A 14937-nucleotide genomic window follows, 5' to 3' on the forward strand; every position below is an offset into this window, starting at 1 on the left:
TTTGATCTCCCGGACACTCTTCCAGGGCCCCAGGACTCTGCCAAAGTTCTCGGCATCGAATTTGGCCAGGGGGATTACCCCATGCAAAACTGGGACGGCAGGCTTAAGATCGCCGCCCAGAAGGTGGACCAGTGGAAGGGTTGGTCTTTGACCCTCAGAGAAAGGGTTAATCTGATCAAAACCTACCTGCTCCCGTTGATGATTTATCTGGGCAGTGTGTGCATGTTGCCAGAACCCCTCTGGACTCGGGTGTACAGTCTGTTCTTCCAGCTGTTATGGGGGAATAGGCTGAACCTTATCAAGAGGGAGGTTACTTACCGCACGAGGAGACAAGGAGGGTTGTGTATGGTCAACCCTGTGGTGTTCCTAGTGAATACCTTTCTTAAGATCAATGTAGCAAACCTCTGGAAAGAGAGGGCTCCTCCGTGGGTATACTCCTGTAGGGGATGGTTTCGGCCTTTCTTCCAGGAATGGGAGACAGGAGGGCAAGTGAAGGATCTTCGCACACCGCATGGGCATCTTCCGGCTTACGCTACCCCGGTTCTGAAGGTGATTCGCCGGTGGGGTCTGGGAATGTGGGAGATCAGGACCATGTCGAGGAAAGTCCTTGACAAGAGGGTTCTGTTGACCCATTTCCAGAAGCCTCAGGGCCCTCAGGGATTGCCTAAGTCGGGATCTGGGGGTGGGTTTGAGTTTATTGAATTCCATCAGGATCCCCTTGAAGTTTTGGGACGTGACTTGGCGCTGCTTCCATGGAAAGCTGTGTGTGAGGGACAATCTGAAGTGTAGGAGCTCTGAGGAAAGGGGTTGTCCCCGGGAGGAGTGCGGTGGTCTGCTGGAGAGCATGGACCACTTCCTGCTTCATTGTCCTTTTAACACAGAGGTGTACAGCCGGGTGGGCGCTTCCATCCATTGGCCCGGGTTGGCCGGTCTCTCCTATGCGGAGTGGGCCTATGGAGCATTCAGAGGCCTGGGTGGCCGGGACCGCTGCACGTTATTCCTAGTCAGTCTAGTGGTCAGGTACCACACGTGGAACGCACGGTGTTTAGTATCGACGCAGCGTAAAATCCTCCCAGTGGATGAGGTGGTTAGGAACATTCTGGGTGACCTGGTGAAGGTGCGCTCTCTGGAGTATGAGAGGCTGGGCACGGGGAGGGCCTCTCTCCTTAGTGTCCCTTAGTCTGTCCTCTCCCTCCTGATGAAGGTGCGCTCTCTGGAGTATGAGAGGCTGGGCACGGGGAGGACCTCTCTCCTTAGTGCCCCTTAGTCTGTCCTCTCCCTCCTGGTGAAGGTGCGCTCTCTGGAGTATGAGAGGCTGGGCACGGGGAGGGCCTCTCTTTTTTGGAGGGGGTTCTCCTTTAGTGTCCCTTAGTCTGTCATCTCCTCTCCTGGTGTTGGGCTGATGCTGCACTGTAGATTTTTGTTTTGTGTTCTGAGCATGTAGTGATGTTGAGCTTGCAGGCGCCGAACCTGGGCTTTATGTGGTTTGTATTTATGTTGTTGAGATTTTATTTGTATTCTGTTTTCTTTATGTTGTGTTGTAAATACTGTATATATTGTATATATTGTATATAGTGGGGTTTGGGATTAGTGTTAGGTTGAGAGGGGGGTGATGGTGGTGGGATTTACGAACTGACCTTGGACTCTATGACCCTGGGCACTGGTCTGGACTACTTAACGCAAACTTTGGACGTTAGACCAGTGTCTGGGGGGAAGGGGAGGTTGCGGGCGAGGGATTTAGTTTAGTGTAGTGTTGTGTGTATTATGTATTATATATTTAAAAAAAAAAAAAAAAACGGGTGTGGGATGTGGTCTGTGTGGGGTGGTTTGTTATTAGAGGGTGTGGGGTGGGTTTATGTATATTTATAGTCATTTTTGTTTATTTGTGGGTGTGGCTTGTCTTATTGTTTATTGGTTTGGTTTAGGTTGTGATAATCGGTTGGGTGGGGGTTGTGGTATTTGGTGTTCATTCATTTCGGTGTATTGTAAGTTATTGTTTTTGCTAGGAGTGAATGTGGCTGGACCAGCAGGTAAGATATTGTATATAGTGTATATTAGGTTTTGTTTGTATTGTTATGTTTTTTTACTTTTATATAAAATAAAAGATCTACAGGATGTAACTCAGGATCAGTACAGGATAAGTAATGTCATGTATGTACACAGTGACTGCACCAGCAGCAGAATAGTGAGTGCAGCTCTGGGGTATAATACAGGATGTAACTCAGGATCAGTACAGGATAAGTAATGTCATGTATGTACACAGTGACTGCACCAGCAGCAGAATAGTGAGTGCAGCTCTGGGGTATAATACAGGATGTAACTCAGGATCAGTACAGGATAAGTAATGTCATGTATGTACACAGTGACTACACCAGCAGCAGAATAGTGAGTGCAGCTCTGGGGTATAATACAGGATGTAACTCAGGATCAGTACAGGATAAGTAATGTCATGTATGTACACAGTGACTGCACCAGCAGCAGAATAGTGAGTGCAGCTCTGGGATATAATACAGGATGTAACTCAGGATCAGTACAGGATAAGTAATGTCATGTATGTACAGTGACTGCACCAGCAGCAGAATAGTGAGTGCAGCTCTGGAGTATAATACAGGATGTAACTCAGGATCAGTACAGGATAAGTAATGTCATGTATGTACACAGTGACTGCACCAGCAGCAGAATAGTGAGTGCAGCTCTGGTGTATAATACAGGATGTAACTCCGTATCAGTACAGGATAAGTAATGTCATGTATGTACAGTGACTGCACCAGCAGCAGAATAGTGAGAGCAGCTCTGGGGTATAATACAGGATGTAACTCAGGATCAGTACAGGATAAGTAATGTCATGTATGTACACAGTGACTGCACCAGCAGCAGAATAGTGAGTGCAGCTCTGGGATATAATACAGGATGTAACTCAGGATCAGTACAGGATAAGTAATGTCATGTATGTACAGTGACTGCACCAGCAGCAGAATAGTGAGTGCTGGATCATTCTGCTGTGAACTGCTGACGGGTGTGGTTGTGTTCAGCTGAGCTCCTGCACCACCTGGAGCAAACCCAATCCACCCAGGCCTGCTCTCTCCTCCCCAGGGAGGGAGTGGGTTCTGTGGGATGAATCCTGCAGGAAAGTCCCAGGCTCCTGTCTCCCGGACCAGGCCGGCGGGGGGCAGGAGAAGCCAGTTACCGGCCAAATCGGAGGGGGTGAGAAGATCTGCCCGGAGCCAAGGACGCAGCGATGTGACCTCGGCTGCCACCCCCAAGACCCAGGGAAGCCGCAAGGTCTCCGGAACACAGAAGATCAAGGCAAGTGACATCAGCCTGAGTGCTCCTCCTGGAAAGCTGGATGTATGTGCGGGAAAGCTGGGTGGTTCAGCTGGAAAGCTGGGTGCTCACGGAGGTGTGCAAAAAGCATGGGGTGATCTTAAGGCCCGGGAGTCTGCTACCATCTATGGCTCCCGGATTGCTGAGCACCTCCGTGAGTACGAGGAAGCTGGAAAAGCGCTGAGGAGGCTCCAGGAGGAGATAAGGGAGACCTTGGCCCTAGCGGGGGTGGCTACGCAGAGAAAGAAAAAGTCTGATCTACTTACCACCATAGACAGACTAAAAGCCGAGGTCACCGCTCTGCAGGAGAAGCGACATCTAATCCGCAAGCACAGCGGTCCGTTCCGCGAAAAGTTGGAGAATGATGCCCGGTTTGAGGAAATGCGCCTGGAGCAGTTAAGAAAACTGAAGGGGCTTCAGATCCAGGCGGATGATGGCGATGATGAGGAGGATGAGGAAGACCTGCCGTGTCCGTCTGGTGGCCTGCACCAACACCAGCAGGCCTCGCACGACAGGCTGCCTGCGGAGCAAGCGCCATTACCATCAGGCTGCGGCTCTGCCAACCTGGAGGAGGAAAGTGATGACAGCGGCCAGGGGGGGGCGCTAATGGCTCAAATACGTCAGCTTGAGTCTCCAGTTCACCTCCAGAACTTTTCCTTTGGTGATGATATCCCGAGTGACGACCAAAAGAGGAAGAAGACGAGACCCAAGAAGACCAAGGCGTCTCAGGAGGTGAATCTGGTGTTTCGTCCCCTCCCTGTTCCCTCCGGGCGGGCAGCAGTGCCAGCCTGTCGTGTAGGCCCCGTTACCCAGCCCAGCACGAATCCTGCAGTGGACTCGGTGCCAGGGTGCGGGGAGAGTGCAAAGCCACGTTCCATCATGGCGCAGAGCACCAGCCTTGTTTGCAGTAGCAAGGATGGTGCAGGGAAGGCATCGGCCGAAAGGCCGGACAGTGAGGGCGATCCGGCAGGTCCTGGTACTGTGCGCTGCCCCCCAGTGGGAGGGGGGGGTGGCCCGGTGCCAGGGGCAGTGGCGGTGGCTCCTGTGGCCCCTAGCACTGTGGCTGCATCTAGCTCCGGTGAGCAGCGGCAGTGTGATGGGGCTGCTGGGGCTTGTGGTGCGGCGCCTCCCAAGCATCCCGAACAGCCTGCAGAGAAAGGCGCAGGAAAAGTGTTGTTTTGCATTGGATCATCAGACCCTGGAGAGGGCACAAAAAGACTGTCCGGAGTCTGCAAGGGCAAGTGGCCTCTTGCATCCAGCGAGCAGCAGAGCAGAAATATTAAAAAAACTACTGGACAACAAGGGGTTAATGCCAATGAGGCAGAGGGCACAAGTAAGATCGGGGTTGGAGCTGCCTCTTCTCAGGCTGTATCAGCTATGGAGGTGGCTCTACCCCCAGTGCCCAGTGACGCCGAGGCAACCCCAGGTCCTCCTGGCCCAGCTGGTGTGAGTGATGCAAGGAAGCGAGGCAGTGATGCAAGGAAGCGAGGCAGTAATGCACATAGTGTGGTGAATGTGGGAGTGGTGAATGGTGCTGAGGGGGGTGATCCTGTTGTGCGTGCTGGACCTTCTGCACCCCCAGTGGTGGCCGCTCCCATAAGGAGCTATGCGAGTGTCACTGCTGGGGCAAGTGGGGTTAACTCCTTGTCTCCTGGCTCTGGGAACAGCGTTTTGCAAAGGCGTCTTCTGGAGGCTCTCAGGAGAGGGGAAAAGTCAATCACTGTAGAGGGGAGAGATGTTGATCTGTCCTTCTGGACAGACAGGCATGGTCTGGCAGCCTTCCAAGAGAAAAGGGGGGGAGAGACTGTATGGTCTTTACCCACAACTGGGCCCGGAGCTTCCCGTAGGAATGTGGTTCGTCTTCGCTGGAGGGGCAGTGACGCATGCCCACCCAGGTCAAGGGTGGTGGAGCTCCTCCTGAAGATGAACTTCAGGGCTAGTGACATCTTTGCCCTGATACATCCTTATGGTACTCCGGAGTTCGATGTCAGCTTTGTTCGGCCGGAGGGCTTAGAGCTCTTCTGGTCAAATTATGAGCTGGCAAAGAACGAGCCCGCATGGCGAGACTTTGCTGTGCAAGCAGTGTCTCGCCAAAACACAGTCAAGAAGGTGACCGTTTTGACCCGTAACGAGTCACTTTCTTGCATGGACATCATGACTTGGCTAAGTCGTTATGGTGAGGTTGTACAGGTACCTCAGAAAAACCGCGATGAATTTGGCATTTGGTCTGGAGCCTGGACCTTCATGATGAAGTTGAAGTGTTCAGGCGGCACAGTCGCCCACATTCCTTCTTCAGCCTTTCTTGGACGGGACAGAATCCTGATTTTCTACCAGGGGCAGCCGAAGATCTGTCACAGGTGCGGTGACCCCACACACTTTAGCGCCAGCTGCCAAGTGCAGAAGTGCGCTTTGTGTGGTGGGCTAGGTCATCTCGCTGCATCCTGTAAGGACATTAGGTGTAACCTGTGTGGTGAGCTCGGTCACCCTTTCAGCCGTTGTCCTCGCTCCTTTGCCAATGCGGTTGTGACCCCAGTGGAGGAGAGCCATGAGGTTGCTTCTGCTGGGGAAGGTACCAGCAGAGGTGGAGGAGCTGAGGGGCCTGTGAAGAAAAGTAAGAATAAGTCACCTTCTCAGTTGAGGCGGCTTGAAGCCAGACAAAAAGGGAGAGAACTGGGGAAGCCTCAGGTTGCTGGGGTGACCCTTGGTCCTTCCTCAGAGGCTGGTCTTGCTACTGAGGCCCTGAGGGATGATGAGTTGGATGAGGAGGTCAGGAGGATGGAGCGCGAGAAAGGTGCCATGTCCTCCACGTCCTCCCATTATGAGAGTATGGATGAGGATAACAGGATTTGGCTAGAAAATAAGCGCAAGCAGAAAAAGAAAAAGCGCAGCGCATCTAAGGTACCTAAGGAAGGGAAAACTTCCTCCCCTCTGGTTGAGCTTTCCAACCGGTTCCTCACCCTCGATGAGATCGCCTCCTCGGGAAGAGAGGCTGAGGGTGGGGTTCTGGAGGTGGCGGCGGAGCAGCCTGTAGGGGGCGCCGAGTCTCTATCCTCTGGGGAAGCTGGGTCCTCAGAGTGGGAGACTGACTCAGAGTCAGGAGACAAGGACGAAGGAGAGGGTGGTCCGGGTGGGTCCTTGGGGTCCAATAATAACATGGACACCACAATTTCATTAAAAAGAAGTTGCCCTAAATCTGATGGGAAAAAAGAAAGGGGATCATCGTCAGAGGAGAGTCGGGGGAGGGGAAGCAATAAGAAAAAAGCCGTTTAACTCAATCACTCATGATGGCGGCACCCACTCCGTTGACGCTGGCGTCCATTAATGTCGCCAGCATTAAGTCTGATGCGGCTAGATTTGCAGCCTTTGATTTTCTCGGCCGTGTTGAAGCCGACATTTTATTTTTGCAGGAGACCAGGCTGCCAGATTTGGCGGCCGTGTTTAAAGCTAAGAGGGAATGGAGACACGGGCCTTCCTATTGGTCTCTTGCGGCCGAGCCGTATAGCGGAGTGGCGGTCCTCTTTACCGCACCGGTAGAATGCCGACGAGTTATTGAGTTAGAAATGGGGAGGTGCCTGATCCTGGATGTCCTCATGAAGGGACAAGAACTTCGCCTAATTAATATCTATGGTCCCCAGTCCAAGTGGGACAGGAAGTGTCTCTTTATGAGGATCAAGCCCTACCTTTTTACTAGTCGGCAGGTGGTCTTTGGAGGGGACTTCAATGCTGTCACGAGGTCCCAGGATAGGGGAGGTTCCAGAGACAAGCTGACTTATGATAGCGTCGCTCTTAATAGCATAGCCAGTGAGGCTCGCCTGGTGGATGTCCACATCCGGCACACCCCAGGCCACGCGGGGTTCACCTATTATAGGGGTAGCTGCAGGTCTAGAATAGACAGGTTTTATTTAAAGGAGGAAGCCATTTCTTCAGCAGTGTCCGTTGTTGAGGTGGAGTTCTCCGACCACTGTCTAATTTTGTTTTCTCTGAATGTTACAGAGACCCCCCGGATGGGAAGAGGCTACTGGAAGCTCAATTCGTCTCTCCTGGAAGAAGCGGAAATAAGACAATCCTTTGAGGACTTTCTTCAGAGCCAGGTACCATTGCTGGGCCTTTGTAGCAGTAAGTCAGAGTGGTGGGAGATGCTCAAGAAAAGGGTGGCGAGATTCTTCCGCCAGCTCTCGAGCCTCAGGAGCCTGGACAGGTACCGCCTGTATCAGGGCCTGAGGAGGAAACTCGAGCATCTCGTCTCGACTGGAGGTAGTCGTGAGGACATCTCCAGAGTGAAATCCTTGCTGAAGAGGTGTCAGTACGATAGACACGCATCTTTGGTTTTTGAGAGGGATTACGGGAAATACCGCTCGCCCGACCCTTACAGAAACTGCAAGATGTCAGTGAATGGTAAAGTTGTCACAGGACTGGTTGACAGTACGGGATCCCTGAAAAGGTCCAGATCAGGGATTCTGGAGGTCGTCAGATCCTTCTACTCGCACCTCTTGGGCAGGAAGGATCTAGATCGGGATGTGATGTCGGCTTTCCTGGCTGAAACTGTCCCTGAGCCAGGAGTAGACCCCTCTCTTGATGTTTTGACAGAGATGATCAGTGAAGAGGAAGTTAGCCGGGCGATTGAAGGGCTCGCCCTCAAGAAATCGCCAGGTCCGGATGGCTTAACATCTGAGTTTTATAAGACCTTTAAGGACGCCTTGGTTCCCCTCTTGACTGAGGTATTCAATGAGTGTCTTTCCTCGGGCGCTCTGCCGAAGTCAATGAGGAGGTCTGCCCTGATCATTCTGTCAAAGGGTAAGGACCGATCTCGTATTGAGAACTGGCGTCCCATAGCGCTTCTCAATACGGACAGAAAGGTTTTGGCAAAGGTGCTGTTTAATCGGCTGGTGCAGTTTGCGCCCCGGCTCCTTTCGGGGACCCAGCACTGCTCTGTTCCAGGCCGCAGTACATTTAGTGCTGTGCTCTGTGTTCGGGAGGCAGTGGAGCAGGGCAGGGCTGGTAACTGGAAGGGGTACTTGCTGTCCTTGGATCAGGCAAAAGCGTTTGATCGGGTTAACCACGAGTACCTCTGGTCTGTCCTTCTGAGGTATGGCCTGCCGGGGGAGTTTGTCAATTGGCTAAAGGTTTTGTACGCAGGGGCAGAGAGTTTCCCGCTTGTGAACGGTTGGATTGGCCGCTCTTTTGAGGTCGGGTCTGGTGTTCGCCAGGGTTGTCCTCTGAGCCCACTCTTATACGTGTTCGCGATTGACCCATTCCTTAGGAGGGTTGATCGTGGGCCGTTGGTGGGAGTCGGGATGGACCAGGCGGCACCGGAAGCCACTCTAAGGGTGGTAGCGTACGCCGATGACGTCACTGTTTTTGTGTCCTCGAGAGGGGAGGCGCAATGGGTGATGTCAGAGGTTGACCGCTACTCAGAGGCTTCTGGGTCCAAGATCAACCGGGATAAGTGTGAGAGTCTCTGGCTGGGAGAGGGGGATCCAGGCTTTGATCTCCCGGACACTCTTCCAGGGCCCCAGGACTCTGCCAAAGTTCTCGGCATCGAATTTGGCCAGGGGGATTACCCCATGCAAAACTGGGACGGCAGGCTTAAGATCGCCGCTCAGAGGGTAGACCAGTGGAAGGGTTGGTCTTTGACCCTCAGAGAAAGGGTTAATCTGATCAAAACCTACCTGCTCCCATTGCTGATATATCTGGGCAGTGTGTGCATGTTGCCAGAACCCCTCTGGACTCGGGTCTACAGTCTGTTCTTCCAGCTGTTATGGGGGAATAGGCTGAACCTAATCAAGAGGGAGGTTACTTACCGCACGAGGAGACAAGGAGGGTTGTGTATGGTCAACCCTGTGGTGTTCCTAGTGAATACCTTTCTTAAGATCAATATCGCCAACCTCTGGAAAGAGAGGGCTCCTCCGTGGGTATACTCCTGCAGGGGATGGTTTCGGCCTTTCTTCCAGGAATGGGAGACAGGAGGGCGAGTGAAGGATCTCCGTACACCACATGGGCATCTTCCGGCTTACGCTACCCCGGTTCTGAAGGTGATTCGCCGGTGGGGTCTGGGAATGTGGGAGATCAGGACCATGTCGAGGAAACTCCTTGACAAGAGGGTTCTGTTTGCCCGTTTCCAGAAGCCTCTGGCCCTCAGGGATTGCCCAAGTCGGGATCTGGGGGTGGGTTTAGGTCTTTTGAATTCTATCAGGATCCCCTTGAAGTTTTGGGACGTGACTTGGCGCTGCTTCCATGGAAAGCTGTGTGTGAGGGACAATCTGAAGTGTAGGAGCTCTGAGGAAAGGGGTTGTCCCCGGGAGGAGTGCGGTGGTCTGCTGGAGAGCATGGACCACTTCCTGCTTCAGTGCCCCTTTAACACAGAGGTGTACAACCGGGTGGGTGCTTCCATCCATTGGCCCGGGTTGGCCGGTCTCTCCTATGCGGAGTGGGCCTATGGAGCATTCAGAGGCCTGGGTGGCCGGGACCGCTGCACGTTATTCCTAGTCAGTCTAGTGGTCAGGTACCACACGTGGAACGCACGGTGCTTAGTGTCGACGCAGCGTAAAATCCTCCCGGTGGATGAGGTGGTTAGGAACATTCTGGGTGACCTGGTGAAGGTGCGCTCTCTGGAGTATGAGAGGCGGGGCACGGGGAGGGCCTCTCTCCTTTGGAGGGGGTTCTCCTTTAGTGTCCCTTAGTCTGTCATCTCCTCTCCTGGTGTTGGGCTGAAGCTGACACTGTAGATTTTTGTTTTGTGTCCTGAGGTTATAGTGATGTTGGGCTTGCAGGTGCCGAACCTGGGCTTTATGTGGTTGGGATTTGTTATGTTGATTTGTTTAATGTGTTTGTATTTTGTGTACATTGTGTATTTATGTAGTTATAGTTCTTGTGTATATAGGTTGGTTGGTTTTGGGGTGTTGATGTTAGGGTGTTAGGTTGGGAGGGGGGTGGACGGGATGTGGACAGTATGATCCTGGGCACTGGTCTGGACTATATAGCGCGGACTTTGGACGTTAGACCAGTGTCTGGGTGGGAGGGTGATGGGCGTGGGGATTTAGTTAGTTATATTTAATGTTTTTATTTCCTGTTTATGTCTTTTTTTGTGTATTCTTTAGTTATTCATAAAAAAAAAAAAAAAAAAAAATAATTAATAGGTGGTGGGATTGGGTGAAGGTTTTGTTTTATAATGCTGATTGTGTGGTGTGTGTGTGGCTGGGCCAGGAGATTTTCGTAAGACTCTTTTAGTTTGTATTATTGTTTTGTTATTATTATTATTATTGTTTTATTTTGCCAGAAGTTATGGCTTGATTTATGTTTATGATTGTTTTGTTTTTCATTTTTATATATAAAATAAAAGATTTACAGGATGTAACTAAGGATCAGTACAGGATAAGTAATGTCATGTATGTACACAGTGACTGCACCAGCAGCAGAATAGTGAGTGCAGCTCTGGAGTATAATACAGGATGTAACTCAGGATCAGTACAGGATAAGTAATGTCATGTATGTACAGTGACTGCACCAGCAGCAGAATAGTGAGTGCAGCTCTGAGGTATAATACAGGATGTAACTCAGGATCAGTACAGGATAAGTAATGTCATGTATGTACAGTGACTGCACCAGCAGCAGAATAGTGAGTGCAGCTCTGGAGTATAATACAGGATGTAACTCAGGATCAGTACAGGATAAGTAATGTCATGTATGTACACAGTGACTGCACCAGCAGCAGAATAGTGAGTGCAGCTCTGGAGTATAATACAGGATGTAACTCAGGATCAGTACAGGAGAAGTAATGTCATGTATGTACACAGTGACTGCACCAGCAGCAGAATAGTGAGTTCTATCTCCTCAGACTGTAAGCTCTGGTGATCTTTTGTCTCCTGTTGGGGTTTTGCTCTAATATTTGGGTCGGTGGTGATGATTCTTCCTCAGTCGGTTTATGGTCCAAACTGTGCGTTTACTTTGCAAACATCCAGCATCAAATAAAACATAAAATAAAAAAGTTCTTCGTTGCTGGGCTCTAAGTATTCCCCAGCGGAGGCCTCGGACCTCTGCACCTCCCGGCCTGAGGACTGGTTACTGGTACTGGTTCTCTATGGGTTCCGGGTCAGTACTCTGGTGGTGGCGTCTTTATGTGATCCGGGTCGGTACTCTGGTGGTGGGGTCTTCTCTATGGGATCCGGGTTGGTTCTCTGGTGGTGGGGTCCTCTCTATGGGATCCGGGTCAGTTCTCTGGTGGTGGGGTCTTCTCTATGGGATCCGGGTTGGTTCTCTGGTGGTGGGGTCTTCTCTATGGGATCCGGGTCGGTACTCTGGTGGTGGGGTCTTCTCTATGGGATCCGGGTCAGTTCTCTGGTGGTGGGGTCTTCTCTATGGGATCCGGGTTGGTTCTCCGGTGGTGGGGTCTTCTCTATGGGATCCGGGTTGGTTCTCCGGTGGTGGGGTCTTCTCTGTGGGATCTGGGTGGTACTCTGGTGGTGGGGTCTTCTCTATGAGGTCCTAGTCGGTTCTCCTGTGGTGGGGGCTTCTCCATGGGATCCGGGTCAGTTCTCCTGTGGGGGGGGGGGTCTTCTCTATGTGATCCGGGTCGGTACTCTGGTGGTGGGGTCTTCTCTATGTGATCCGGGTCGGTACTCTGGTGGTGGGGTCTTCTCTATGGGATCCGGGTCGGTACTCTGGTGTAGGGGACTTCTCTATGGGATCCGGGTCAGTTCTCCTGTGGGGGGGTCTTCTCTATGTGATCCGGGTCAGTACTCTGGTGGTGGGGTCTTCTCTATGTGATCCGGGTCGGTACTCTGGTGGTGGGGTCTTCTCTATGGGATCCGGGTTGGTACTCCAGTGGTGGGGACTTCTCTATGGGATGACACTGTACAGGTTCACAAGCTGATTGTCCTCCGGCAGGAATTGGTTGTATTGTTGGTTTTCGATCATGTAGGGTGATATCTCCATATTCTGCAAAGTCATGACCAGAAGAAAGACAGATGAGAAATATTCTCCCCCACCCCCATGGTCCCCCCCCCCCCCGGAGTATATAACGTCTGATACCTGAAGCTCAGGGCGGCCGCGGGATCCACACTGCTCCACACCTGCAACTACACACATCATATCAGAGGAGGAAAAGGAACACTCAAGTCTGTAAAGTCCACCCTATAAGGTGGATCCTCGAAGAACACAACATTCATCCAGGTCCAGTCTAGATATACGACATCCACAGCCTCCTCCAGGTCCAGTCTAGATATACGACATCCACAGCCTCCTCCAGGTCCAGTCTAGATACACAACATCCACGGCCTCCTCCAGGTCCAGTCTAGATACACAACATCCACAGCCTCCTCCAGCTCCAGTCTAGATACACAACATCCACAGCCTCCTCCAGGCCCAGTCTAGATACACAACATCCACAGCCTCCTCCAGGCCCAGTCTAGATACACAACATCCACACCCTCCTCCAGCTCCAGTCTAGATACACAACATCCACAGCCTCCTCCAGGTCCAGTCTAGATACACAACATCCACACCCTCCTCCAGCTCCAGTCTAGATACACAACATCCACAGCGTCCTCCAGCTCCAGTCTAGATACACAACATCCACAGCGTCCTCCAGCTCCAGTCTAGATACACAACATCCACAGCCTCTTCCAGGTCCAGTCTAGATATACAACATCCACAGCCTCCTCCAGCTCCAGTCTAGATACACAACATCCACACCCTCCTCCAGCTCCAGTCTAGATACACAACATCCACAGCCTCTTCCAGGTCCAGTCTAGATACACAACATCCACAGCCTCCTCCAGGTCCAGTCTAGATACACAACATCCACAGCCTCCTCCAGGTCCAGTCTAGATACACAACATCCACAGCCTCCTCCAGGTCCAGTCTAGATACACAACATCCACAGCCTCCTCCAGGTCCAGTCTAGATACACAACATCCACAGCCTCCTCCAGGTCCAGTCTAGATACACAACATCCACAGCCTCCTCCAGGTCCAGTCTAGATACACAACATCCACAGCCTCCTCCAGGTCCAGTCTAGATACACAACATCCACAGCCTCCTCCAGGTCCAGTCTAGATACACAACATCCACAGCCTCCTCCAGGTCCAGTCTAGATACACAACATCCACAGCCTCCTCCAGGTCCAGTCTAGATACACAACATCCACAGCCTCCTCCAGGTCCAGTCTAGATACACAACATCCACAGCCTCCTCCAGGTCCAGTCTAGATACACAACATCCACAGCCTCCTCCAGGTCCAGTCTAGATACACAACATCCACAGCCTCCTCCAGGTCCAGTCTAGATACACGACATCCACAGCCTCCTCCAGGTCCAGTCTAGATACACGACATCCACAGCCTCCTCCAGGTCCAGTCTAGATACACGACATCCACAGCCTCCTCCAGGTCCAGTCTAGATACACGACATCCACAGCCTCCTCCAGGTCCAGTCTAGATACACGACATCCACAGCCTCCTCCAGGTCCAGTCTAGATACACGACATCCACAGCCTCCTCCAGGTCCAGTCTAGATACACGACATCCACAGCCTCCTCCAGGTCCAGTCTAGATACACGACATCCACAGCCTCCTCCAGGTCCAGTCTAGATACGCAACTACACACCCTCCTCCAGGTCCAGTCTAGATACGCAACTACACACCCTCCTCCAGGTCCTGTCTAGATACGCAACTACACACCCTCCTCCAGGTCCAGTCTAGATAAGAGAGCTTACAGTCTATGAGGATGAGGGGAGGACACAAGAGCTTACAGTCTATGAGGATGAGGGGGTGACACAAGAGCTTACAGTCTATGAGGATGAGGGAGGACACAAGAGCTTACAGTCTATGAGGATGAGGGGGGACACAAGAGCTTACAGTCTATGAGGATGAAGGGGGGGGACACAAGAGCTTACAGTCTATGAGGATGAGGGGGTGGCACAAGAGCTTACAGTCTATGAGGATGAGGGAGGACACAAGAGCTTACAGTCTATGAGGATGAGGGGGTGACACAAGAGCTTACAGTCTATGAGGATGAGGGGGGACACAAGAGCTTACAGTCTATGAGGATGAGGGGGTGACACAAGAGCTTACAGTCTATGAGGATGAGGGGGGGACACAAGAGCTTACAGTCTATGAGGATGAGGGGGGACACAAGAGCTTACAGTCTATGAGGATGAGGGGGTGACACAAGAGCTTACAGTCTATGAGGATGAGGGGGGACACAAGAGCTTACAGTCTATGAGGATGAGGGGGGACATAGAGCTTACAGTCTATGAGGATGAGGGGGGGGGCACATGTATTTGCATATTTCCCAGAATCGTACAGTGGAGCATCCACAGGCCTGTAATGTAATATGGAGCCTTCATGTCATTCACATCCCCCCTCTTATAACAGCCTGTAGTATTATATTGTAGTATTATATGTTAGTACCTGGAGCGGAGTAATCGCTGTAGACAATGTGACTCCTAACAGAGAAGAGAAATATGTAAAATACAACATTATATACAGCACATACATGCTAAACGCTGTGTATCATGTGTGTATTGTATATGTATAAAGTACAGAAGGGAAATACTGTGTACCTACATTTCACACGCCCAGGACACGCACTGCACCTACATGTCACACGCCCAGGA

The 14937-nt window shown here is 51.7% G+C and overlaps 1 protein-coding gene across 1 annotated transcript in view; it reads right to left on the minus strand.

Moving 5' to 3' along the window:
• Positions 1-10845: 10845 nt before the first annotated feature.
• The window catches only part of LOC140109497 (uncharacterized), a 108637-nt gene continuing 104545 nt past the window's right edge, over positions 10846-14937 (minus strand). The window contains exons 5-7 of the mRNA XM_072132021.1: positions 14732-14766; positions 12352-12398; positions 10846-12258 (exon numbers count right to left, since the gene is read on the minus strand). Coding sequence (XP_071988122.1) covers positions 12160-12258; positions 12352-12398; positions 14732-14766 — 181 coding nt within the window. The 3' untranslated portion in view covers positions 10846-12159. The remainder of the gene's footprint in view (positions 12259-12351; positions 12399-14731; positions 14767-14937) is intronic.

The sequence above is a fragment of the Engystomops pustulosus genome, unplaced genomic scaffold (genome assembly GCF_040894005.1).
Source record: "Engystomops pustulosus unplaced genomic scaffold, aEngPut4.maternal MAT_SCAFFOLD_206, whole genome shotgun sequence".
In the NCBI taxonomy this organism is placed as follows: domain Eukaryota; kingdom Metazoa; phylum Chordata; class Amphibia; order Anura; family Leptodactylidae; genus Engystomops; species Engystomops pustulosus.